General features: G+C 60.6%; 2 protein-coding genes across 2 annotated transcripts; both read left to right on the forward strand.

Annotated features, from left to right (window-relative positions):
* The first annotated feature begins 12,236 nt into the window (after positions 1–12,236).
* NOTUM (notum, palmitoleoyl-protein carboxylesterase) lies at positions 12,237–18,404 on the forward strand. The gene is made up of 11 exons (XM_032870362.1): positions 12,237–12,626; positions 13,601–13,653; positions 13,734–13,829; positions 14,265–14,325; positions 14,594–14,652; positions 14,974–15,076; positions 15,717–15,908; positions 16,030–16,130; positions 16,696–16,843; positions 17,681–17,728; positions 17,934–18,404. The coding sequence occupies exons 1-11, from the start codon at positions 12,295–12,297 to the stop codon at positions 18,238–18,240; spliced, it is 1,500 nt and encodes a 499-aa protein (XP_032726253.1). The 5' UTR covers positions 12,237–12,294; the 3' UTR covers positions 18,241–18,404.
* A 4,597-nt stretch (positions 18,405–23,001) lies between these two features.
* On the forward strand, positions 23,002–24,821 carry MYADML2 (myeloid associated differentiation marker like 2). The gene is given in 2 exon segments (XM_032870363.1): positions 23,002–23,210; positions 23,212–24,821. Coding segments are annotated over 2 exon segments (1,191 nt in total). The 3' UTR covers positions 24,194–24,821.
* Positions 24,822–27,047: the final 2,226 nt, after the last annotated feature.

A 27,047-nucleotide genomic window follows, 5' to 3' on the forward strand; every position in this document is an offset into this window, starting at 1 on the left:
ACAGAGCATCAGAGGACACTGGAGATGTTGCTCGGGAGGCACCTGTGAGGTCATCTGGTCAAGCCCCAAAAACAGCCACAGCCAGGTCTTCACTGGCTCAGAGACAACGGCGGCTGCCCTGTCCCTTCCTTGCTATCGCCTTGTCCACTCCTGCCTGCTCTCATGGGTCTCACTGTCTGTGTGGGGCCGGACACACTAGGGCTTAGAGCACACCCTCTTGGGGCCTTTGTGGTCGCTATGGGGTCAAGCTCTCCCACCCCACCCTTCTGCCTATCGGGGCCCCGCAGGCGTTCTGTGGGAGACAGGGCCCTACACCCCAAGTCGTCCCCAGCCCAGCCTCTTTGGCATGTCGCCGGGCCGGGGTTCCCTCGGAGCCTCCGCCCCACGAGGACAGGCCTTTCACATTCTCTCACTTGTTTACTGCTCTTTCCATCTGCGCGGCCCTTCGCTGCACCGGTCCGAGGTCCGAGGTCCGTGGGGCAGAGCCTGGCAGGGGGCAAGTGTTAGACCGTTGCTAGTACATTGAGCACACGGCCCCCCAACCGGGCCTTCCCCTCCCGCCGCTGATCCTCACCTGACAGAGGCAGGGTGCCCCCAACTCTGTGGGATCTGCGTTGGGGCCCTGGCAGTGGGAGGTGGGAGAGTCAGGCCAGACCCCCCTCCCCTCAGCGGCCTGTTATGGCTGGACCCGGACACAGTGGGGCACCTGGGGACTCAGGCCACTGTGTCCTGGCTTGGAGCCCTGGAGCACTGGCCCCACAGCCTGACAAGCCTCCGAAGGCAAGAAACACCTGGAGGTGGCCCCTCTTGGCCGGGGGTTGATTTCGCACCACAGCCGAACATTCAGGTCCCGGATGTGCCAGATCCCCGCCACCATGGGAAGGCCCCTCACCTGCCTCTGGTGACCGCGTACTCGGAGCCGAACACACACTGGGAGGGTTTGCTCCCCTGAGAGGCCTGCCTCGGCTCCTCTGTGTGACTCAGCAAGCTCGCTTTGCGCTCCGTCTCCTCCTACGCGTTCCAGATGCAGCCTTGAGCTACCCGGATCGCAGGACTCTGGCCCAGAAAGGTCATCTTTGGGAGGTTGGCCAGGCCACGAAGAGGGGTCCTTCCCCAGGTGTTTCGTTCGGCGTCTCCGCGCAGCTTCTGTTCTTCTTGCCCAAGCCGCTCTTTCAGAGAAGGGCAGGGCTGTGCATTCCTGGTCCAGCGGCTTCGTTTGTGACACCCACACCTGGAATGACCCGATGTCCTTCAACAGGTGCGATCTTGGACACCCTGTGGCATGGTCACCCCGCAGCGGAACATGGCTCAGCCATCCAAAACAAGCTACAGGCGCAGCGCCCTGGGTGGCTCCCTGGGGAAGGGGACGGAGGCATAAAAAGCCATTCCCCAAGGGCTACAGGCATATCGTAGGGCACATCTGTACAGCCTGATGGAAATGGCAGCATTTTAGAAATGCTGGAAGGGTTGTCAGGTTTTCAGGGCAATGGTTTGGGGGAAGGAGTGAGGCCAGTGTGGCTGTGGGAGGGTAATGCCTGGGACCCTCAGGGAACATGAAGGGGGTGCGCCATGTCCCCCTCACTGTCCAGGTGGTGACACTGTCCTTAGTTCTGTCAAATGTTATGATCGCGGAAGAGCTGGCAAAGTGAGCAAGGGGTAGGCTCTGTGTTCTTTTTTATGATTCCACGTGATTCTGTCATCATCTCAATACAATTTTCAGTTAAAAAATGGCATCTATAGGGGCTCCGGGCTGGCTCAGTCAGAGGAGCGTGTGACTCTGGATCTCAGGACCATGAGTTCGAGACACACATTCGGTAGAGAGATTATTTAAACAAAAACTTTAAGGGGCGCCTGGGTGGCTCAGTTGGTTAAGCGTCTGCCTTTGGCTCAGGGCATGATCAGGGGGTACCGGGATCGAGCCCCGCACCCGGCTCCCTACCCAGCGGGTAGCCTGCTTCTCCCTCCGCCTGCTGCTCCCGCTGCTTGTGCACTCTCTCTCTGACAAATAAAGACAATCTAAAAAAAAAAAAAAAAACAGACAAACTTACAAAGGTGACATTTACAGAAAACCGAACCCTTGATACAGTAAACCACCACTTTCCAGCACTTCTCTACACTTTCTCCTAGATGAGCACTGCTAAGGACTCGTCACATTTGCATCTTCTCCATACGGATATTTGCACACGTATTTATGTCTGAAGGTCAGCCAGCAGAATGACCCGCGTAACCCAGCAGCGCCTCCTGAGAACCAGGACCTTCCCCGCTGCCTGTAGCCGGTCCCAAGGTGGACTACATGACCTACATGGTCATGGGTGCGACGGTATCACCTGATACACACTTTCCTTTGGAATTGCCCTTGCCCCAGAACGGCCCTTCACAGCTGGCTGTCGCATTGCCTTCGGTCGTCACATCTGTTTTGCTCTTTTAATCCACAACAGACCCTCCATCTTCTGTTCATCTTGTTTCACTTTTCCATGACACTCGCATTCTGTGAGAAGGCAGCCCCATTTGCTGCGAACTGGATCCTCCTTCCGGGGCTAAGCATTGCGAGCAGTGAGGCAGGACGGGGGAGAGCCCGTCGGGAGATCCGGGACACCGGCTTGTCCGGTTAGTGGGGAGCAGATTCTGGACACACGGTCAAGGTGGGGTGTGCCACAGCGCCCCACGGTCAAGGTTCTTCACAGAGTGAATAAGCCATGTGTGGGGCGACTCCCAGAACCTGTAACTGCGCGTTTCCAACAGTCATTCCCCCAGTGGCTTTAGCCTCCCTTGATGGCTGGTGTCTGCCTCCTTCATTACATTTGTGATCACAAAGTCCTGACTTCCTAATTTTATCACTTCCTTTACATGTAGTAGGCATTGTTTGGGTTGAGAAATGCTTTCCCTCTTTTAAGAAAAAATTCTTAAATGTTAAGATGAATTCATAGATTCTCTTTGATGCTCAAACTGATCTAAATTTGACCAGCGAGACCCTCTTCAAGCCAGCTCCTATGGTCCCTTCTTTTCGGAGGGGGGATTTTTATTTTTATATCATTTCAAACTTAGAAGAAAGTTGCAAGAACAGTACAAGGACTTCCTGGGAGTCTCTTAGACTTGCCAGTTGCAGCATCCTGCCCCCTTGCTTGGTCATCTTCTCCTCGTCTCCGTGTTTATACTCATAGGCTTTTTCTCTGAACCATTTGAGAGTAAATTGGAGACACTCGGTACCTTCCCCACTCAGGACTTGTGTGTTTCCTAAGAGCAAAGCCATCCTCTTCCACAACCATGAACTACTATACACCATGGGAACTCCAGCATCGACACTGTTCTCTGAGCAAGTCCGCGGGCACCTCTGTCATCAACATCTTTCCTGCAGCCTTTCGACGTGTTTCCAGCCCTCTCTGAGCACTTCACTTCTGTCGCTTACGATGTTGCAGGCTCACCCAGGATGCTCCCTGTCCCAACCTTGAATGTGCCATTTCTCAAGGAAGCCCCAGACTCCCAAAGGAGCAATGGGATGTAGAAATCAAAGCCTGGAGTGGGGTGTGCTCAGTGCTGTGGGGTGCCTCTGTCCTCCGCGACCTCACCAGGGACTGAGCTGGGATCCTGAAGGCATCGAATGTCTCTCCTTCCAAATCACACCTCAGGCTTCCTTCCCTTCCCTCATTACATGTGGTTGAAGCATATGAAATTGCCAATAGTCCACCACTTTTGTTCTACCGAAAAAAAAAAAAAAAGGCAAATCTACATGATTCTAGCAAATATCCCTTTCTCCATAGTGAGAACGCTCGTTTTCAGTCATATCAGTATATTTACTCACATTCTCTGTTCCAAAACCCCTCCAAATAGCTTTAGAATTATTACAGTGACCTATTAACTGGAGACCTACTAAGGAAATTTCACGATCTCTTTGTAGCTGTGTTTGTTCCCAGAATATAAACCACTGAAGAAATCAAGATGATTGTGGGGCGCTTAGGTGGCTCAGCTGCTTAAGTGTCTGATTCTTGATTTCAGCTCAGGTCATGATCTCTGGGTCATGGGATGGAGCCCCACGTGAGGCTCTGCCCTCTGTGGGGTCTTCTCAAAGACTTTCTCCCTCTGCCATCCCCCACTTACAGTCTCTCCCTCTCTCTCTCTTTCTCTTTCAAATAAATAAATCTTAAAAAAAGAAAAGAAAAGAAATACAGGGGCATCTGGGTGGCTCAGTCGTTATGCATCTGCCTTTGGCTCAGGTCATGGTCCCAGGGCCCTAGAATCGAGTCCCACGTCGGGTTCCCTGCTCAAGGGGAAGCCTGCTTCTCCCTCTGCCTCTGCCTGCTGCTCCCCTTGCTTGTGCCTTCTCTGTCTCTCTTGCTTTCTTTCTGACAAATAAAGAAAGTCTTTAAATAAACAAAGAATACAGGGTATTGTGTTCAAGTTTTATTTGAATTAATTTTATTTTTCTGTGTAGTTGTATTCATCTGATACATAGGTTCCTTTATTTCTGAATCTCGGTCTTTCTTTCATCCCTTTTGATTGACTGTCATGTTTGGTCACGCACATATATATTTGGTTCACATGTTGCAAGGATGAAACAGGAGACCCGGAAAGGATCACTGCCTCTTGGTCCATTCTGACTCACCCCACAGAAAACCGTCTTCTTTCGGTTCCAGGGTAGCCTTCCCGTGTTTCTTTTTGCAAAAACAAGCAGGCGCACGTGTCAGAACCCAGGGGCACGGACGTGACTTCTTTCTCTCCTTCCCCCTCACCCAGTGGATGGCGCAGGAGGTACCCTCGTCTGTTCTCCTCACCACGGTCCATGTGACCTGCTCCGGGACCTTTGCCTCCCTGCCCTGCAGCCAGAGCACCAAGTGTCCCAGCTGGACGTTACATGGGATGTTTCGGCCTGTGGGCAGCCTGGGTAGTGGCCGGGGCATGAAGTCCTGGCTGCCTCGCTCTTGGGTCTCCACCAGTCCGAGAAGCAGCAGCAGCACTCAGGAGACAGAGGCTGTTGCTGCTGAGCCAGAGAGAACCTCATAGGCAGTGAGGGCCCCATGGCCAACCCCCACGACCCTGAGCCGGGCCAGGAGACCGGGGTGGGGTCCCTGTGCAGGCTGCACAGAATCTCCTCAGGCCGGCCCTGCCCAACCCGAATGCCAAGGAAGGAGGAGGTCAGTGGAGGTTATCTTCCTGGGCATCTTAAATGGGGCTAAGGTGGTGTTTTCCAAAAACATGCTGTCCCGAACTATGGTTCTCTTAGGACCTCAGATTGTATGTTACAGGTAAAAATCTCCTGGCTGGCCTGGGAACCAAAGGTCAAGGAGGAAGTGGCCAGGGGAAGCACAGCCCCCCATACCATACTTACAATTCAGCAAAATGCATTTAAAATATACATACATATATATATGCATTCACACACATATACAGATTATAATAACGTGGCACTTTTAACCTAACCAGCCAAATCAACTTCCCAACATAGAACTTTCTGGAAGTTACCTGTATTATCATTAAGACAGTGACTGCCCATTGCCAAAGAATGAAACCGAGGCAACCTCCCTCAGTCCACACACCACCCTGTGGGCTGGTGCTGGTCTGCTGGCTTGTTTTCCCTCCTCCTGACATCATGTCCTGGGGGTCCCCTCCTGCCCTAGGGGACAGCCCAGGCACAGGGTCCAGGGCCGGGAGCTGGGGTTGGCGGCCCCCAGGCAGAGAAAAGCCTCCGCTCACACGCGCATACACTGGCTCGATCAGATCACTGCGCTGAGCTCATGAAATAAGTGGTGTTTCTCCACTGTGGCCCAGTAAGCTGCAAATAACCAGCAATACTCCCCCCCCCACCAACTGCACCCTCCTCTGAGATGTGGGGCGGCAGCCAAGGGGGCTGCTGAGGGGGTCTCCCAGCACCCTCCCATCCCAGCCTTCAACCAGCCCTAAGGAGCAAGCGCAGTGGGGTCTGGGGAGGACAGGGACCGCTGCCTCCCCTCCTCCTTCTGGGCCTACGTCCTCCCTCCCTGCAGTCGCTGGACAGCTGTTCCCAGGCTCTGCTTTGAATTAAACAGTGGTGTGGCCCTTTAAGAGCAGTGTCTGCCGCCCCCGCCCTCGCTGCCCCCTTTGATGTCGCTGGCTGGCTCGGAGAGGTTCCCAGGGAGGAGATCTGAGGGTTTGTTTCTCCCTCCCCAGAGGCCACGTGCAGATCACAGGGTGGGAGGGAGGCCGGCCGAAGGTCACATGGCCGGCCTCCCTGGCCCGCAGCTGCTAGTGCAGGCCTGGGTCCCCCCGGGATGGGGACCAGCTGGCCCCGAGCTCATTAGGGTGCGAGGGAGCCCGCAGCTGGGACAGCTAAGGAGGGGCTGTGTCCGGCTCCCCCCGACAGGGCAAGGCCTGGGGCAGCCTGACCTCACCGAGGCCCTTGCTCACCTGTACAACCGTAGACGGGCACAGGCTGGCACACTGGGGATGCTCCTGTGATGCCCCAGAAAGCCCCGCCTCGTCAGAGTTTCAGGAAGCACCTCCTCTCCCCCTCCCCCTCCCAGCTTTGGAATGCGGCTGTTCCCAGGTGGCCGCTGACACCCAGCCTTCAGCCAGGACCACCTGTCACCAGCTGAGGCTTCATGGGGAGGGCAGGACCGGAGGGGTGCTGAGAGGCAGGCAGGTCCTGCCAGGTGACCGGAGGGACCCAAGCAGTTGACCTTGGGGCCTGAAAACCCTACACAGATCTCCTGTTCCCTGGCTTGGGGGGTAGGGAGGGAAGATTACATCAGGACCCAGCCTCTTCCTGCAGCCCCGGAGGCTCTAAGTCCCAGGCACTCTCAGTCCTAGGGTAAGGAGTATATATGGTCCCTTCTGCCAGGTGACCCCAAGGCTGCTCAGGCCAGGCTGCAAATGGCTACTTGATTCCCAGGAGAAGACGTCCCAGCATCAGACCTAGAAGTGTCCATAAGGAGCCTAGATATCCCCCACACACACCTGCACCAAGCAAGGGCTTTTGATAATCAAGGTCCCAGGATATGAGGCCAAGGAGGATTTCTGGCTAACGAGTGGGGGTGGGGGCTGTGGGGAAGCCAAAAGGGGGTTCAAATTCCGTGATTGCAGGCTCTGGCCTTGAGGTCCCTTCCTGGCTCCTGGCTGGAGATGGGTCCTTCTTGGCTGGCTGCGGAGCAGAGCCACCTCTCAGAGCAAGCGGCTTGGGGGTGCCGGATTGTCTGCCCTACTTCCCTGCCCTCTTGGGCCTTGGAGGTCAGCAGCTGGGAGCAGAGCCGCCCAGGTGGCCGGGCGAGGCAAGGCGGCCGAGGTGGGCAGGAGGTGGCTGGACCCCAGACGGCCAGCCACAGCTGGAGCTCAGAGCAGTCCTCCTGCAACCGAACCCCGTCTCAGGGCCCTCTGGGGGCCCCAGGAGGGAGCCATCTGCGTGGTGTAGGGCAGTCCCACATCTGGGCAAGGGCTCTGGGTCTGTAGCTGCTAGATGGCCTGAGGTCCCGCGGGCCCAGCCCTCTGGCCGGATTGTGGGTCTGAGGGGGCCTCATGCAGGGTTTCAGGTGGGACCCCCCTGCAAAGCTGACAGCCCTCCACCATGCCATCCTCCCTCCCCCACAGTGCCTTCAGCCAACCTGGGCCCTGAACCTGCCCCATCTTGAGCCCTAGCTCTTTTTTTCCTGAAACATTTCGTCTCTGCCTTCCCTTCCCGCCACCAGAACTGTGCACGTGTCCACTAGTGGATCGTGGATCGCAACTCCCATCAGTTAACTGTGTGCTCATCCAAAGTCGCTGGCTCCCTCCCCCATGTCTTCCACCCCAAGGACAAGCCCCCACACCCCCAAACCATATCCTAAGGTAAGCCCCACTGTCCATTTTCGTTTCCCCAGCTCCCTTGCTGCTGGGCGCAGGCCAGATGGAAGCTCAGGCAGAAGCGTGCACTGTCCACCTGGCCGGGGGTCAGGAAGCCAAGGTGCAGGAGTAATGTGCCAGTGGGAGGAGGGGGTGGGCAGAGCAGGGCCAGCCCCATGCCCAGCATCTGTGGTGTCCCTGGCCTTCGGGCCACCACATCGAGGGATGTGGATCATTGTTCCTGCTCCTCGTCCCCAAACTGAAGTGTCCGCCCTCCAGACATTCCTTTGTGCCGAGGACCTCAGCCTACCTGGGTCGCTGAGGGATGGCCCACATTTAAGCCAAAATAATAAGAATCTTCTTTCACAAGCTCACTGGGCTCTGCAGGTCCTGCCGATTTTCATGTTCCCACCCCCCTGGGAGGAAGGTACAATTCTTGTCCCCGCTTTATAGATAACAGACCTAAGATCAGAGACCCAGCCACAAGCTAGGAAATCAGGCACTCAGTCCTGCTGCTAGATCCCCCAACGTGTGGGTCCCCAGACATCTAATGGGCAAATGGGGGTATGCACATCCCGTGTCCCAGGAGAATTTCCAGAATGGGAGCTGCCCACCCTGTTCCAACCCAGGCCCACCTCTCCAAGACCCTGGAGTCCAGTCTGGTGACCCCTGTGGGTCAGACTCATTGATGCTCTAGAACTATTTTCCAGGTAAAATTCTCATGACATAAAACCAACTGCTTTGGAGCATAGAATTGTTTAGTACACTCCCAATGTTGCGCAATCACCACCACAATCAAGTTTAGAACATTTTCATCACACCAAAAAGGAACCTTGTACCCATTAGCGCTCATTCCCCATTCCTCCCTGTCCTCTGGCAACCAGCAGTCCGCTCTCTGTCTCTATGGATTTACCTACTCTGGACATCTCCTACGAGCGGAATCATAAAATATGTGGCCTTTGGAATCCGGCTTCTTTCACTCAGTGGGATGCTTTCAAGTTTCGCCCATTGTGGAACCTGTCCCTGCTTCATTCTGTCTCACGTCTGAGGACTATAGCATCACACGCACAGACCACATTCTGTTTGCCCATTCATTTTGTGACGGATATTGGGGTTTCCCTCCTTTAGATGATGGTCCCCAATGTTGCCGTGGATGGTCACAGACAAGCTTGTGTGAGGACACCTGTTTTCAATCCTTTTGAGACTATCCCCGGAAGTGGTATCACTAGATCATATGATAATTGTGTTTCAACTCCCAGGGAACCCCCAGACGGTGTCCTCCCATGGCTGCCCCCTTCCACATTCCCACCAGCAGCGCTGGACCAGGCTCTCCACACCCTCACCAACCCCTGTCCTTTTCCGTTTCTGACCACGGCCGTCCTACCGGCTGGGAGGTGGTGTCTGACCCATGGCTGCTCAGCAGAGGGTTGTCCCTCCTCCCACCAGTCAGGGCCACAGTGGCCGCTGGGCTGGGTGAGGGCAGCCTGGAAGCAGAGGCCCAGGGGCGGGCGGCTTGAAAGACGGGCTGTCCTGGGAGGGCCCAGCGGCTTTCAGGAGTTGAAAACCCTGAGCCAGGGTCGTCTGAGCTGCAAAAGGTAGAGCTGGCCCCTGAGGGGCAGGAGCGCAAGGACAGGGCCAGTTCCGAGTCCGCAGAAAAACAAGGGCGAGCAGCCAATTGTCGCAAGAGCGTCGGAGCCCAGCTCTAAAGGGGCAGGGGTGGGGAAGGTGGACACAGACAGACGGGGAAGTTCTGGGGAAAGCTGTTCGCTTTTGCTCATTATGTTGAACAAACCAAAACAGGAACCAGTTTGGGACCAACGTGCCGGCTAAGACACAGTAGGGCAGACACCAGCGACTACAACACGCTTTTCCCTCGTCCCGGAATTTCGTTGGCAATCCTACCGGCCGCCCCTGCTGCGCCATGCTGGGCACTTTCACGCATGGGTGCCCGTAATCCCACAAAAGAACCTGTGATGGAGGAACGGTCATTACCCCACTTTAAAGAAGAGGAAACGGAGGCACAGAGAGAGGTCACAGGCCTTGCCCTGAATCTCCCAGCCAGGAAATGGCTCAGAGCCAGGTCCCTGTGAAGCACAAGCCCCCTGGGTCCTGCCATCCAGCGGGAAGTAGCAATGCCCCGCCTGTGACTGGGGGTCACAGGCTTCTAGAGGCTGAGGGCTCCCTGAGCAGGTTCTCCCCAAGGCGAAGGTCAACTGGGGCCACGTGGGAAGTGGGACTACCTCTGGGTGGAACCGAAGTTTGAAGCTATTGACTCTGGCTGGCCAGTCCCAAGCATGGCCTTCAAGCTGACCCGACAGGGGTCAGCCAGGGAGACAGGGGGACGACAGGGGGATGTCCGGTGTGGACTGCTGGATGAACAGAGCTCATCCTCAGCTCTTCCATTAGCTTCTCTGAGTCTCAGTCCCCATCATCCGGAAAATGAGCACACAGCCACCCTGAAGGGGCCTGTGGGGAGGACACACACCTGTGACACCACATGCCCTCTCCTTGGTTGAATGACCCCAGCCCAGGCCAACCTCTGGGACACCTCTGGCTCATCTTAGGTTTCCGGGGCTCTGCCCCAGCATCTCACACCCCTCCAGTGCCCAAACAACGGCTGTTAAGGGCCCTGTTTGTTCTTACCAGGAGACAGGCAGCTCAGCACCCAGCCTCAGGCCCCATGAGGACAGAGGGCACTCAGGGCCAGCAGCAATCGGGGGTTGGGGGGACTGCCGCCAGGGCTCCGGAGGCCTTGAATCTCCTGCCCCACGAGGGGCTGCAGGTGCTTTCCAGAGGACACAGCCTCCCCATTGCCCTGAACCAGGAGAGGGGCTCAGGAAGGCCTGCCCCAGTTTGGACCCCTGTCCCAAAAGGCAAGGCCTGTCTTTAAAATGGGTGTAACAGCATCCTCTGGACTGTAGATGGGAGGGGTTAAGAGAAAAGCTCTGCTAGAGCTGTCCATGGCACTTTGTGGGTGTGGAGGGTGAACAATGCTTTTTTTTTCTCCCCACCCACCCGCTAGAATCCTCCTAAGCAAACACCTGCCCCCCGCCTCGCCTTTTTGATTTCTGAGAAAGAATCTCCTTTCTCAGTGAGGCCCCGGGGGAAGGTGAGTAGGTGATGAACTTGGTTGGGTGGAGGTCACTCAGGGGAGACCAAGCCCGCGGCTTATCGATCCTGGCCCCTGACTTCCCAGTGGTGGCTGGGGCAGGGAGAGATCCTTGGGGGTCCTTGGGGTGGAGCGCTCAGCCAGGGCTGGGGCAGAGAGGATCCGGGACCCCACCCCGAGGCCCACCGACCTCGGAAAGTGGCAGCGCCCCACGGCTTCCCAGCGCCGCCCAGAATCTGTCCATCCAGGCGGCGGGATCCGGCGACTCCCCCGTGGCGCCGTGCCGGGGCGCCCGCTGCCTCCCGCAGGTCACCGGGTCCCGCGCCACACCTGTCCGCTCCTCCTGGAGGCCCCGGCGCCGCTGCTGCCGGCCCCTCGGCGCGGGGCCCTGTGTCCGCCGTCGCTTTGATCCCGGGGGCCCCGCTGGATAAAAGTCCCGGGCGGCTCCGCGCCAGCGCCAGAGGGGAGTGCAGCCGAGCCGGCGTCCCAGCCGGCGTCCCAGGGGCTGGCGCAGGGCGAGCGACGCCGAGGAGCCGGGGCCGCGGGGCCGGCCGCGGTGAGCGCGGGGCTCGGGCCCGTTCGGGGCGGGGGGTGCGGGCCGGGGTTCGGGTCGCGCGCGGGCTGCTCCGGGCCTGGGCGGCGGGGGGCCGGGGGTCCCCCGGGCGGCTCAGGTGAGCGCACCCGCCCTGCGCCCCCCAGCCCCGTCGGGCCCGGCCCCTGCGCGGCAGGCGGAGTCCCGGCGCGGAAAAGCCCCGCTCCTGCCCGGCGCCCCCACCCCCGGCCCCGGCCCCGCCGCCCCTTGCAGCCTCCCGGGGGCGGGGGCGGCGGCGCCCGGCCGGCCGCGGGGAATGGAGCTGCCGGGACCGCGGGGCCGCGCTGCCCCCCACGGAGCCGGGCCGGGAGCGCCTCCGGCGGCCGCGGCGGGGTAGGCCAGGCCCCTCCGTCAGGCTTGCGGTTTGGGAAGAAAAGGCGATGCCTCCGCCAAGAAAAGAGCGAGCGCGGCCCCCTCCCCCTCCGCCGAGGCGGGCGGCGGCGGCACATCTAACGCGCGGGCACCCGGGCCGCCGCGGCCCCCGCAAACTACGCCCAGGCTCGGCCCCCGCCGCTTTATTGGCGCGGGCCGGAGCCAGCGCACCCAGACCCTGCGCTGCCCTCGCCGACCGCGCGCGGAGCCCGAGCTGCCCAGGCCGACGGCGCCCGGCCCCCGGAGCCTCGACGCCGAGCCGCCCGCGCTTCCTCTGCCGGGCCCAGCGCGGGGAGCGGGGCGAGCGAGCAGGCGCGACCGGCAGCCCCGCGGCCCGGCGCCCACGGCCCGGCGCCCCCGCCGCCGCCGCCGCCGCCGCCGCCGCCTCAAGGCCGCCCGCTCTCCGCAGGTGGCCGCGGGCCCGAGCGGCGCGGCCATGGGCCGAGGGGTGCGCGTGCTGCTGCTGCTGGGCCTGCTGCACTGGGCCGGGGGCGGCGAGGGCAGGAAGACCTGGCGGCGCCGCGGCCAGCAGCCGCCCCCGCCGCCGCCCCCGCCTCGTGCCGAGGCCGCCCCCGCGGCCGGGCAGGCGGTGGAGAGCTTCCCGCTGGACTTCACGGCCGTGGAGGGCAACATGGACAGCTTCATGGCGCAGGTCAAAAGCCTGGCTCAGTCCCTGTACCCCTGCTCGGCTCAGCAGCTCAACGAGGACCTGCGCCTGCACCTCTTGCTCAACACGTCGGTGACCTGCAACGACGGCAGCCCGGCCGGGTAAGGCCTGCACCCGCCCACCCTGCCCGCTTGCCCCTGCAGGCGGCCCCACCGGGTCCCGCCGCCTGGTCACCCGCGGCGCTCGCGCCCTGCGCCTCCGTGCGCCCTCGGACGCACGGAGTCCCTGCGCTGGTCGCCCCCGGGGGAGAGGAGCCGACCCTGGCGCGGGTGGGGTGGGGTGGGGCAGCGCTCGGAGAGCTGGCGTCGCGCCAGGCCGGGCACTGACCCCTCGGTCACTGCTGCCCAGCCCCTCTGCTCGCGTCCTTCGGTCTCTGGGCGGGGAGATGGCAGCCCTCGAGTGGCCCTCGCTCCAGCAGGAGGAGGCAACGCACGGGGCGGGGAGAGTCCTGCTGTACCCCCATCCCCACGCCAGCTCCACGCCGACCCTGTCTGCTCCTTGCTGCTGCCGGGACTGCCTGGGGCCCCAGCCAGCCAGACGGACAGGGAAGGGGCACAGGTGGGACGGAAGGAGCTGAGGTGCGGCGTTCACCCCTGTCCAGCCCCAAAGCGTATGAAGGAAGGATGTAAGACTGCGGGTTGGTAGTTGTCAGCCGGAGGACCCGGTGACACCCGCGCCCTTCCACGACCTCCCGGCGGGTCCCAGGGATCCCGCCCCACGCACACGCCTCTGGAGAGGGCGCTTTTCCGTCTCCAAGCAGCGCCGCGCGTCCCAGGAGATCCCGAGCCCAGCGAAGACCGCCCCCCCGCCCGGCCGCCGGCGCCAAGGTTACAGCGGGTCCCGCGCGGGGCGGGCCGTGGGGATTTTCCACGGACCACACAGCCCCGCGCGGCCCTTCCCGCCCTGCGAGCGCCACCTCCCGGGACCGCCACGGCCGGCGGGCAGCGCGCGCTCCGCGGGACCTGGCCGCTAGCGCCCTCGTGCGGCCGGCGCGTGCGCGTGCGACAGGTGGAATGACCCTTTCGTCCCCAGAGCTGACCACCCGCCCCGCCCGTCCCTCCCTCCCCCCCTGCAGCTACTACCTGAAGGAATCCAAGGGCAGTCGGCGGTGGCTCCTTTTTCTGGAAGGTGCGTCCCAGGAGCCGAGGCGGCGAGGCGGGCGGAGGCCCCTGCGCGCGCGCGCCCTGACGTGGGGGCTGTGCCCGCAGGTGGCTGGTACTGCTTCAACAGGGAGAACTGCGACTCCCGCTACGACACCATGCGGCGCCTCATGAGCTCCAGAGACTGGCCGCGCACCCGCACAGGTGGGCGAGTCTCGAGTCTCAGACTGCCCGGGGCTTCCCCATGGGAGTATGGATTGGGGGGGGGGGTCTCCCAGTTCCAAGTTCTGGAACAACCCTTGCTGTCCTGGCTTTCTAGAGCCCTGGGGAGGCCCCACCCCTGCCCACCCCCCAGTTCTCTGGCCCTCCTAAGGCCGGGGCACCCACCTAACATCTTCATTCTTACTGTGCAGGTAAGCTCCGGGGCAGCTTACCATGGCTGCCACCACTCATCCCTCGGCCAGTGGAGGGTGGGAGAGGTCCAGGGTCACATCCAAGTGACTGGCCTGGCCCACCTGCCTTGTTGCAGCCAAGTAGGGTCGCCCACATCCCACAGCTTCCTGTGGTCTCCTCGCTGCACACTCCTTCCCCCCAGAAACTGCCCACCTGGACCACTGCCTCTGTCCTCCCCCACTGCAGGCACCGGGATCCTGTCCTCCCAGCCCGAGGAAAACCCCCACTGGTGGAATGCCAACATGGTGTAAGAGGGAACAGAGGGTGCTCCCTGGGGGGCCTACCTCCAGTGGGTTCTTTCCTGGGGGGTCCCATGGGGGGTGGTCCTCGTTGGAGAGGGCCCTTATGAGGGGAGGAGTCCTTCCTGGGCAGTCCTGTCCGTGGGGCCTTGTCCTCGGAGAGGTCCTACCCAGGAGGCCTTGTTCTCAGGATCCTTCCTGGGAAGGGGGTCGCTCCTGAGGGTCGTGGGGGGCGGAGGAGGATGGTGGCGAGCTCACACTGTCCTTGTGTCACAGCTTCATCCCTTACTGCTCCAGCGATGTCTGGAGCGGGGCTTCATCCAAGTCTGAAAAGAGTGAGTTCCCAGCCTTCCTCTCTCTATTCCCCGTCCTCGAAAGACAAGGCAGGGGGGTCTCGTAACTGCCTCTAATCCCTTGACAATGTGTCCATGGCTGGCTGGGTGCCTGCGGGGGGTCCTCATTCCTGGGTGTTCCGTGGGGAGGGGCCCGCGGCATAGCCTTGGGCACCTGACCACTTCCCTCCGGTTCGCCCGGCCACAGCCCCTGGAAGAGCCTCCAGACCCCCAGCTCGAACTCCTCCTCCTTCCAACCTGGAGGCAGGAGGCCTTGCTCTCTGTCTCGGCCCCCACTTGAAGCCACCCTCCTCCCCCCTGCAGATGAGTATGCTTTCATGGGTGCCCTCATCATCCAGGAGGTGGTCCGAGAGCTCCTGGGCAAAGGGCTGAGTGGGGCCAAGGTGCTGCTGCTGGCAGGGAGCAGGTGAGCCAGGCAGGGCGAGGTGGGAGTCCACAGAGGTGGGGCGGGAGTGGGGATGGGAGGGCAAGCAGGGGCTGAGCCTGGGACTGTAGAGGGCTCTGGCTTCACCCTGCCTGGGCAGGCAGTGCGAGGGTCCCCAGGGTTCAGCTACAGAGTGCTATGCAGCTGGAGGCCGTCCAGAGACTGCTTTTGGGCCCTGTGGTCGCCAGAGGCCAGGGAGGCCTTGGGCAACAGTGACCTAGGTAATCAGTGAGGCATGAGCTGTGGAACAGGACAGGACGCCTTCTCAAGGGCCAGCGTCCCTGTATGTGGGATCACAGCTGGGTACCGGCATGCAGGGGCCCAGAGGATATCCAGAGAGTAGAGGCCTGGGCCTGAGGCCACAGAGCTGGCTGTGGTTTGCAGATAAGGGAACTGAGTCAGAGGGTGGGAGAGAAGGGAAGGAGGAACGGCAGGAAGTGGGAGGGCCTGCCACTTAGTTCAGTGCCTCAGGGTCCGTGCCTCTGGGACCCCAAAACACCTGTGGGTCTCACACAAGTCTAGGAGCCCATTGTTCAGAAGGCCTCGGGACCCCAGGTGGGGCTTGGGGCTGGCCCCGGGGGCAGGGCGGGTTCCGGGGCCTCACATGCTACCTTCTCGGCAGCGCGGGGGGCACAGGGGTGCTGCTGAACGTGGACCGGGTGGCCCAGCAGCTGGAGGAGCTGGGCTACGCAGCCATCCAGGTGCGGGGCCTGGCGGACTCGGGCTGGTTCCTGGACAACAGGCAGTACCGCGGCACAGACTGCGTCGACACGGTCACCTGCGCGCCCACGGAGGCCATCCGCCGCGGCATCAGGTGCCAGAGGCCGGGAGGCCGGCCGGGCGCTGGGAGGCTGGCCGGCCCCGTGCAGAGCACCTGTGGGGGGGGGCTGGTGGGGACGGGGCCGGGGGCTGCCTGACCCCCAGCCTGTGCCCAGGTACTGGAACGGGGTGGTCCCGGAGCGCTGTCGGCACCAATTCAAGGATGGCGAGGAATGGAACTGCTTCTTCGGCTACAAAGTCTACCCGACACTGCGCTGTGAGGGGCCGGCTGCGCTGGGGCGCGGGGCGGGGCTGGGCCATGAGCGAGGAGTGCTAGTCTAGGCTTTCTCCGGCCCTGAGTCTAGAGGCCGGCCTGGGGAGACACCACTGCCCGCCTACACGGGAGCGGGCTACCTGCGCTATCCGGGTCTGCCTGGGACCTTGGGACCTTCCCGGTCTAGGGGTTGACCATGCACTTGGCCCCAGGCAAACCAGGGCAGTTGGTCACCCTGTGCACATTCAGTCAGGAATGTGCTTGGCATGAGTCCCCGTGCTGCCCTGCTGGGGCCTTGACCGTTCCTCCCCTGCTCCACCCTCAAAGGGATATCACCAAGTTTTGGTCAAAGCGGAGAGCCTGGGAGCCAGGCAGGGGAAGGGGATGGGGGACGGGTAACAGGGTCATTCCTCAGACCAGGGTGCCGTGGGGGCTGGGGGCCAGCACTCCCAGGGAGAGCCCAGCAGGTCTGCGAGCCTACCGTGGCCCTGGCTGGGACCCCGGAGGCCCTTCGCCTGGGGTGGGGGCCGAGTGCCGAGGCAAGGCCCAGCTGAGCTGTGCCCCCCAGGCCCAGTGTTTGTGGTGCAGTGGCTGTTTGACGAGGCCCAGCTCACCGTTGACAACGTCCATCTCACGGGGCAGCCTGTGCAGGAGGGCCAGTGGCTCTACATCCAGAACCTGGGCCGCGAGCTGCGGAACACGCTCAAGGACGTGCCGTGAGTCCTGGAGACAACCCCACCCCGGGCCGCCCGGGTGAGGGTGTTGGCCCGCGCTGGGAAGAAGGGAGCTTTCCAGCCGCGGGAAGACGTGAGGCAGCTCACGTGCGCATTCCCCGGAGAAAGAAGGCCACGGAGCATAGGATCCCAACCCCAGGACGTTCTAGAAACAGCAGAGCTCGGGGGCAGCAGGATCAGTGGGTACCAAGGACAGAGCTGGGACGGGGGAAGGATGAGCAGAGCACAGAGAATTGTCCGACGGCAAGACTGCTCCGTAGGAGACCGCGATGGTGAACACACGTGATTACACACGTGTGCAAACCCACAGAACACACAGCGGCGAGAGCGAGCCGTGACGTACGCCACGGGCTCTGCGTGACGATGGCGTTTCCCCGCGGGCTTGTCAGCTGTGACAGACACACCATCTGGTGGGATGCTGATGGCGAGGGAGGCTGTGCGTGTGGACCAGGCGTGCACGGGAAATCTCTGTACCTCCCAGTGCATTTTGATGTGAACCTAAAACTGCTCGAGAAATACAGTCTTTGACTATGCAGTCCGTGACTATTGCATGTCCAGGTCGGCCCCCCCAACGGCCCAGCTGGCCATGCCTGGCAGTGGTGCACTCGGAGCAGGGTTCAGAGGCAGGAAGAGACAGGGGTTCGTCAGAGCATGTGGGCTGGAGGGGACAAGGCCCGGTCCAGAGGAGCAGCTGGCCAGGAACAGCTATGGGAGGAGGGTGGGAGCCGGGGAGAGGACGGGTTCCCAGGGGAGTGGGCACCGGGCTGGGTGGGGAAGAGGCCTGGGTGGTCACCGTGAGCCCTGTCTCCTTCCCAACAGGGCCAGTTTCGCCCCTGCCTGCCTGTCCCACGAGATCATCATCCGAAGGTCAGTGTCCCCAAGCCCTGAGTGGATCACAGCCCCAGCCCAGCCCCCTTTCGGGCCTCCTGCCTGGCCTGGCTCTGTGTAGGGGCTTCCTAGGGCCATCAGTACCATGTACACAACCAGCCGTGTGGCCAGCACTCAGACCCAGCCTACTTCCTGCCCGCTCTGGCCACGCTAGGTGACCCCCCACATGGATTTCTGTCTGCAGCCACTGGACGGACGTGCAGGTGAAGGGGACCTCGCTGCCCCGGGCACTGCACTGTTGGGACAGAAGCTTGCACGACAGCCACAAGGCCAGCAAAGCCCCCCTGAAGGGGTGCCCGGTCCACCTGGTGGACAGCTGCCCTTGGCCCCACTGCAACCCCTCCTGCCCCACTATCCGGGACCAGTTCACGGGGCAGGAGATGAACGTGGCGCAGTTCCTCATGCACATGGGGTTTGACGTGCAGGCCGTGGCGCAGCAGCAGGGTCTGGAGCCCAGTAAACTGCTAGGCATGCTGAGCACGGGGACCTAGGCTCCGGGCTGGCTGTCCCTGCTGCCGCCTTCACTGCCCCCCACCACTGCCTGCGGGAAGCCCCGCTGAGCCGGGGTCCTGGGTCCCGCCGCCCCCCAGCCCCCCACCCGGCCTCTCCTGGCCTTTTGTATTATTTTATAAAGTCACTTTTTTATTACTTTAATTTTTTTAAAGAGGAAAATAAGAAATATATGATTGATGATATTGCTTTGTAACGTATTTTTTTTAAACAATGAAAAACACAGAAACAACTGAAGAGCCTAACCTTGTGGGCATGTTTGTTTGCTGGGGTCGTCAGCCACGGCACACCCCCGACCCCCCCCGCCCGGGGGCAGGACCCTACAGGGCAGCCCCTGGACACACAGGTCCTGCTCAGGCCCTCACCCCGCCTCGTGGCCCTTTCCAGACCCTTCTTCCAGCCACGCACGCAGCAAGCATGGGTCAGGACCGCGACACAGAGGTCACAACAGACTGGGGACGTTCACATGCTGAGCCGCTCCGAGCACCACGCGCCCCCGTGCCGTCATGCCCCGTTTCCCCAGAAACGTCGCTGCAGCATTTTGTCACCCCAGAGAGACACTAGTCAGCCAGGGAACATTTTTCTTTAAAAGTCTGCGTGGTACCTGTTCTCACGAGGTCCCCCGGGCACATGCGAAGAGGCAGATTCCGAATGAAAACCCCTTCGGGCCCAGCCCCCGTGAGCTGCCGATGGCCCCAGGGGCCGGCATCCCATCCCAGCACGGGCATGCGGCCTTCGCTCTGCCGCGTGCTGCTCCCTGCCTCCTCGGTGCTCCTTGTGCTCCCCACTAGTTCTGGGCTCTGTGGCCTCACCATGTCCGCCTGCAGGACAAAGTCCCGGAGGTGGGGCTGCTCCCTGGCAGGGCTTCCTGAGCTCTCTCGCCTTGGGCACCCCAGTGCATGGTCCCAAGCAGCCCTCAAGCAGGTTTTCTTAGAGCCCCAGATGGACGGATAAAGGAGCTGAGACCTGGAGAGGCCACGGGGCAGAGGGAGGACCCTTGCCAGGGTCAGCCAGGGCTCCGCACCCGGCCTCCCATCACAGATGACAGGAGCTGGCAGACCCATCCACAGAATGGGGGAGAGATCTCAGAGACCCCACACCCTCACTCCCAGCATGGCCCCCTGACCTTGCTGAGGGGTGACCCCCCCATGTGGCGGAGTCTGACCAGCTCTGCCCACACATCAGGGCCACAGTGGGCCCAAGAGGGAGCCAACCAGAGTCCGAGGGTTTCTGGGGCCTCCTCCTGCCCCACCTTCAGCCCACTTGTCACCCATATTGGCTTCCCCAGGTGGCCCTGAGTGGCCCACCCATGGTCTCCTCCATGGGCCACTGTCCCATGGTTCCCTGTGGAAACCCATGCAGTCCTGATGGTTAAGGGCAATAGCGAGGTCAGGGATGAGGGGGCCAAATGCTGGGGACGAAAGAAGGTATATCCAGGAGTGACTGACCGCCGGCTGGGGGGGGCCCTTCCTCAGCCCCCCCAAGAGAGCCATGGATAGTATGTTCCCTGGGGGAAAGGGGGTGGGGAGGGCCCCAAAGGGGAGAGTCACAGAAAGGGGCCTGCCACAGTCGAGCTGGGTGGGGGACTTGGGCACGGCCCAAGACCGGCTCTGTGCAGAGAAGGGTGGTGGCAGCGACCCTCGTCGGGTCAAGCAGATGTCTCACTCCGTCTGGGGCCGGCCCAGAGGTTAGCAGGCAGCCTCGTGCTCCCCAGGGCACCAGAGCACCGAGCTTCATACCCGTGGTGTAGGCCTGATGGAACCCCTCCCACCAAGAGAATATACCCTTTCTGCACATATTCCCAGCCGAGAAAGAAAGAGGCGAGTGGTCAGTCCTGGCTGCCCTTCACTGCAAAGCGCAGGACGTTGACATTTGTCATCACGCCCTGCCCCTCCCCAGCACTCCCCGTTTACCTGACTTCCAAGCATCTCTGTGCAGGCAGTCAGAGACCCCAGCCCTGTCTGGGCAGTGTCTGCTCCTCAGGAAGCGAGGCCCCCCCTCCCTCACCATACCTGCTGCGGGGTGCCTGGGAGGCTGTCTTCCACCTGCATATCTGGGCTGGCCGTCCCCAGGCACGCAGGGACACTCCCCACCGCTGGCAATGTTGAGCCCAGTCTTCCCGGGATGCCCGAGGTTTCAGGCGCTACAAGGAGGACCTCTTGGGTGAGGGCGTGGCGGGGGGTGCCCAGAAACCATTTGTGTGGTGGAGAAACGTGGCTCGGCTCACTGTTAGGATTTGCTGAGTTGTGAACTTTGGCTAAAGCGCATGGCACTTGTCTGCTCGAGAGAAATGAAACTGTCTGCTCCGACGGAGAGGGCTTCTTCCAGTTCCCTGTGGTCGCGAGGCCGTGGGCGCTGAAACCGTCCTCCCTGCGCCCCCGAGGCCGAAGGCCCATGTCCCCTCGCTCCCTTGGCCAGGGTCAGGAGCACACACGGCAGATGCCAGAAGGGATGAAGCGGAGAATCCTGCCCGAGGGCACACGGGGCACTGCCCAAGGACTGAGCCTTCCTCCTGAATGAGCGAGCAGGCCAGGCTCCCCAGCGAGCGGGAGGAGGACCCTCCATCTATCCTGCCCCCTCCTCAGAGTCCAGACATGATCTCGGAGCATTAAAGACATGAGAACAAACAAGAATCCCTTATTTTACGGTTATATTAGCTGTTCTGGAAAAATCACAAGCAGGCGCATCAGGTCAGATGACCCCTACCATTCCACAGCTAGAGGGGCTGTGTGTGTTCGCTGAGAACACTGTCCACGAGAGGCCCCGCGCTGCTGAGACCCTGGGAAGACAGCAGGAAATGGAGACGTGGAATCGTGAACTGGGGACAACATTCCATGCAGACGGCCGCCTCCTGTGCTCTGGACGCTCCCTGTCACGGTTCTCCCCACAGACTCCCTGGTTTTCCTGCCAAGAGCATCTCACAGAGTCTAACCAGAGGGAAACAGACAGTACAGAGGAGCAGGGTGAGGAGGAGTAGAGACTATTCTGGAATGAAGGAAACTGAGAGACATGACAGATCGCGTCAAGGCATGATCCCAATCAGAGTCTGGGGCAAATGCTTTACAAGGTGCAACGTGTGGGGCGCATGCGGGGCTCAGTGCGTTGAGCGCCTGACACCCAATCTCAGCTCGGGTCTTGATCTCACAGTCCTGAGTTCAGGGCCTGCAAGTCCTAATAAAATTAATTAATTAATTAATTAAAAGGTATAAAATGTATTTCAGGAATAGATGGAGAAATTGAGTAAGAACCATGTATTAGGTGATCATTCTTTTTTTTTAAATTTATTTATTTGACAGAGAGACAGAGATCACAAGCAGGCAGAGAGGCAGGCAGAGAGAGAGGGGGAAGCAGGCTCCCCGCTGAGCAGAGAGCCCGATGCGGGGCTCGATCCCAGGACCCTGGGATCATGACCTGAGCCGAAGGCAGAGGCTTAACCCACTGAGCCACACAGGTGCCCTCATTCTTTTTTTTTTTTAAGATTTTATTTATTTATTATTCGAGAGCGCCTGTGTGCACACGCACGTGTGAGAGAGAGAGATAAGTGAGCACAAGCAGGGGGAGTGGGAGAGGGAGAAGCAGGCTCTCTGCTGAGCAGGGAGCCTGATGCGGGACTCAATCCCTGGACCCCAGGATCATGACCTGAGCTGAAGGCAGATTTTACCGAGTGAGCCACCCAGGTGCCCCATCAGATGATCATTCTTAAATTTCCCAACTGTGGGGGTGCCTGGTGGCTCAGTCAGCCTGCCTTCAGCTGAGGTCATGATCTCGAAGTCCTGGGATAGAGCCCCCCCACTTTGGATCCCTGCTCATCAGGGAGCCTGCTTCTCCCTCTCCCTCTGCTGCTCCCCCTGCTTGTGCCTGCGCTCTTGCTCTCTCTGTGAAATAGATAAATAAGTAAGTAAGTAAATAAATAAATAAATAAAATCTTTTTTTAAAAAATTTCCCAACTGTGGGAGAATGGCTTTATTCTTAGGAGGTGTCCATAGAAGTATCTTGTGGCAAATCACCGTATTTGCAGAATTAACTCATATATTTTTTAAAGATTTTTATAATTTATTCGTCAGAGCCCACAAGCAGGGGGAGCGGCAGGAGAGGGAGAAGCAGCTCCCCCCACTGAGCAGGGGGTCCCAAGACCCCGGGATCATGACCTGAGCTGAAGGCAGACGCTTAACCACTGAGCATCCCAGGCATCCCCATAATTAATTAGTATTATTAATAATTAATGGTGTGGGGGAGAGAGAACACAAATAGGGCAAAATATTAATAGTTCTTGAATCCAGGGGCGCAGGGGTGGCTCAGTCGGTGAAGCATCTGCCTCTGGCTCAGGCTGTGATCGTATACTGTTAATATTTCAGCCTGAAGAAGGGAGCCCTGGGGTTTTTTCTAGGAGTTATTTAAACTCGAGGAAAGACAAGTGACCCCTAAATGATAACTAAAACTCTGTGTCCTGGGGTCAGCCCCAACACCTCCAGGAGATCAGGCTGAGCAAGAGCCCCGGGGACTCGGATGGCAGGGTCCTAAAACCGTCCCAGTCCCCACTGCTCCCCTGGCCTCCCTGAGAGCCTCCTCCCTCCTCACCAGGGCTGGTCCTGGAGGCCTCGGATCCCACTCTCCCTCTCTCTCTTCTCCCTCCCCCTCCCCCGCAGGCCCAGCCTCCAACTGACCGACAGAGGCAGGGCAGTGCCAGCAGCCAAGGGGTTAATGGTCCTGGCAGGGGCTTGGCATCGGGATGCAGGGGTCAGATGACCCTTGGGGATGGGGACAGACACACCAGGCTGCTATTCCAGGGCTCCAATCGTGACCACCTATTTATAGAGCCGGGGTGCTCGGCCCGCCCCGCGCAGGCAGCGGCAGTGGAGAGGCAGCCCTGCTGCAAAGTCAGGCGGAGTCAGCGTCATCGTCGCTGCTGCAGGCTGCCCGCACCTGTCCCAGCCACCACCGCAGAGAGAGGGGCCACAGAGACGCCAGGGCCCCAGGGGAACCGCACCAGGCAAGGACGAGGCCGGCCAGATGGGCAGCGCCATGGAGCCCCCTGGGGGGGGGTATCTGCACCTAGGCGCCGTGACGTCCCCTGTGGGCACTGCCCGAGTCCTGCAGCTAGCCTTCGGCTGCACAACCTTCAGCCTGGTGGCCCACCAGGGAGGCTTCGCCGGCGTCCAGGGTACCTTCTGCATGGCTGCCTGGGGCTTCTGCTTCGCCCTCTCTGGCCTCGTGGTGGCCTGCGAGTTCACCCGGCTGCACAGCTGCCTGCACCTGTCCTGGGGCAACTTTACAGCGGCCTTCGCCATGCTAGCCACGCTGCTGTCCGCCACGGCTGCCGTCCTCTACCCCCTGTACTTCGCCCGGCTGCAGTGCCCCCCCGAGCCCGAGGGCTGCACGACCAGGGACTTCCGCCTGGCAGCCAGCGTCTTTGCGGGGCTCCTCTTCCTGGCCTATGCCGCGGAGGTAGCCCTGACCCGGGCCCGGCCGGGCCAGGTGGCCAGCTACATGGCCACGGTCTCGGGGCTCCTCAAGATCGTCCAGGCCTTCGTGGCCTGCATCATCTTTGGGGCCCTGGTCTACGACAGCCGCTACGGGCGCTACGTGGCCACCCAGTGGTGTGTGGCCGTCTACAGCCTGTGCTTCCTGGCCACGGTGGCTGTGGTGGCCTTGAGCGTGACGGGCCACACAGGGGGCCTGGGATGCCCCTTCGACCGTCTGGTCGTGGTGTACACCTTTCTAGCCGTGCTCCTCTACCTCAGCGCGGCTGTGATCTGGCCTGTCTTCTGTTTCGACCCCAAGTACGGGGAGCCCGGGCGGCCCCCCGACTGCCCCCGAGGCAGCTGCTCCTGGGACAGCCAGCTGGTGGTGGCCACCTTCACCTACGTCAACCTGCTCCTGTATATCGCCGACCTCGCCTACTCCCAGAGGATCCGCTTCGTGCCCAGCCTGTAGCTGCCTGCCCACCCATGGTCTCCAGGGGATCCAGGCACCATGAGGGGGACCCAGGTGAACCAAGACCCCCAGGAAGCAAGCCAGAGGGAGGCAACCGGCAGAACTGCTCCCGGATTTCTGGCCAGGCTTGGGGAGCGGGGACTGGAGGCAGAGGGACAGAAGGTCCTGAGCAGGCCACAGGCAAGGGTCCTCCCCCAGACAGCTCCCAGCCCTTCTCCCTGTCTCTTTGTCTCTCTCTCTGTGTGTCTCTCTTATCTCTGTCTGTATCTCTCTCTCTGTCTCCCTCCATTTCCTGGCCCTCCCTGGTGCAGTGCCACCCACCGTAACAAGAGAAGCCTTTGAACCAGGTGCTGTTGTGACCCACTTTATAGATGGGGACACAAAGGCTAGGGTTTTGGAGGCAGCCCCATGTGCCCATCAGCGTTTGGAGACCCTGTTCAGGCCGTGACCTAAGTAGAGTTGAAAAGGGGACAGTTCCCAGGGGTGTGGGATGGACAGCTGTCTCAGCAGGGCACTGCTGGGGGGCTCTGTGCCACCTCAAAGAGAAGGAACCAGGCATGGGGATCCCACCGTGCCCATCTCTGAGTGGCCGTAAGAAGAACAGGAATCATGGCCTGGTCATACGGGGCAGCTTCAGCAGGCCAGAGACAGTGCCGGGGACCTGCAGGGACCCTCAGAGGGCTGGCGGCACCCTTGAACGCAGAATGTGGGGAAGAAGCTGGGTTTCCACACCGGGAGGGAGTGCCCACCAGGCCCCCACCATCAGCCCCAGGGCAGCAGCTTCTGCAGTGCCCACTGTGGGCCCCCAGCAGGCAAGTCTGGGGTAGCCCTGATCCAGGGGGAGGGCCCAGCCTAGGGCAGCCACGGGGTCATGGAGCCCGGGCCCCGGACACCTCCATAGTACTCACAGGCCCGTGACCTCTGCTCGAGTATCCGTTCGCCTGGCCGCTGATCACCAGAGCCCACAGGGGCTGTCACCCTCCTCAGTCCAGCCCGCTTCTCCTGCTCAAGAGCCCAGCCAGGGCCACCCCAGGTCAAGCCGCTGGCTGCCCCTGAGTACAGCAGGCCCGTGGCCCATCCCTGGGAGCAGGAAATAAATGCTAATGTTTGCATCCTGTCTCTGGTGAGCATCTCTCTGCCCAGGGGGCAATGGCCAACTGCACCTCCTGGGCCATTCCCCCCAGTGTGAGTAGGGAGAAGGGACAAGATGCGGCCTGAGGGTGGAGGGGCTCTTGGGCTGAGGATTGGCCTCCTGAGGGAGTAACAGGCATTGTCCTCTCCCTTGGTGGGCAATGAGGCTGGGGGAGATGAGGATGAAGCCGAGCTTGTCTCCCTCCCTTGCTGTGGTGCTCAGTATCACCAGCACCCCACACTCCCACAGGGGGTTGCGGGGGCGGGGTGTGTGGGCCCAAGCAGCTCTTAGGCTTGGGTTCCAGGGGCTCCCTTGTGCAGGCGCGATGCAGAGTGTGAGAGGGATGGCTCGCTTGCCCGATAGGGACCACGCACTCACAAGGGTTCTTATCTGGAGGGGGCAGGCGTCATTGGCTCAACTGCCAGTCCCCAACGGTACCAGTGTGTCCTGAGGTGTCCTGACAGCCCTCACTGACTGAAGGAGAGCTGGGACCAGGGGGCACATCTCCAGGTGACAAAGGAGCATATGGGCCACATCCTTCCTAGCTCACAGGGAGGCCTGCACCTCCACCAGTCTTCCTCCTTTTCTAGCCAAACTTCTGAAATGGTTATCTGTCACCAGCTCCCGGGTCTCCTTGTTGGCCAGTGGCCTTGTGCTCCCAGTGCTCCACCCACCCTAAATTTCAAAGGTCCGTGGGGGAGACAAAATGGGGGGCATGCCAGACTCAAGGTCAACATGGCAGAAGCCTTCCAGGAGGCTTGCCTTGGGATGTTTCTGCAGACAGCCGCTCCCCGGGCCAGAGGAGGGAGTTATTTGTTCTTATCAGTGAAAAACAGTACTTTTTGAAGGCACCGGTTCTGTCCTTTGATTATGTCCAGTCAGGGAATACTCAGAGGGACTGCTGGGCTTTATGCCTATGGCTTGGAGTCTAGGCCGGTCCCCAGACAGTCCACTTTGGACAAGTGGCATGGGGTCAGGGGCAGATGCTGGTGGACAAGAGTCTCGGGGGGCACTTGGGTCATGAGGTTTGGTGGGCATGGATCCTGGGAGCGCCAACTGGAGAAGAGCCTCTTGCTGCGGCCCCTCTCTCAGAGGGAGAGCACTAAACATTCAGCTGCCCCCATGTGGGGAACGCCAGGAAATCTACCTTCCGTTCATGGTCACTACCCATGGGTCTGATGGTGCTGGTGGCCACCACTGTGTCCACAAGGGCTCACAGCCCTGCTTCTGGAGCACAGACGTCAGGGTAATGCCAGATCAGGTCCAAGAACAGCTTGTCACCATTGAAGATACAGAACTGAAAAAATAGAGCAGGTCACCTGTTCCCCTGGGGCAGGGTGGGGCTTGCCAATGACTATTACTTCTTACTTTGCCCTTAACACTTCTGCTGACTGGGACCCTAGACTTTCCCAAAACCCAAAAGCAGACTCAACTTGTTCTCCAAATGCAAACCCCCAGATTCCACATGGACACTGCTGACAAGATGTCGGGAGACGTGGGAGTGCTCCACCGGAGCTATAGGGGGACACTATAGGATCTCATCTTCTCTTTACTGGTTGGTCACTACTGGCCCCAAGCCCGTTTGGGGAGGCTTAGGCCATACAGGCCTATGGCCTCCGTCATGCCGCAGCCCGGGGAAAAGACCTGCAGAGAGGCGCGCCTGGGTGGCTCAGTGGGTTAAAGCCTCTGCCTTCGGCTCAGGTCATGATCCCAGAGTCCTGG

The sequence above is a fragment of the Lontra canadensis genome, unplaced genomic scaffold, assembly GCF_010015895.1.
Source record: "Lontra canadensis isolate GAN:19392208 unplaced genomic scaffold, GSC_riverotter_1.0 scaffold41, whole genome shotgun sequence".
NCBI lineage: Eukaryota > Metazoa > Chordata > Mammalia > Carnivora > Mustelidae > Lontra > Lontra canadensis.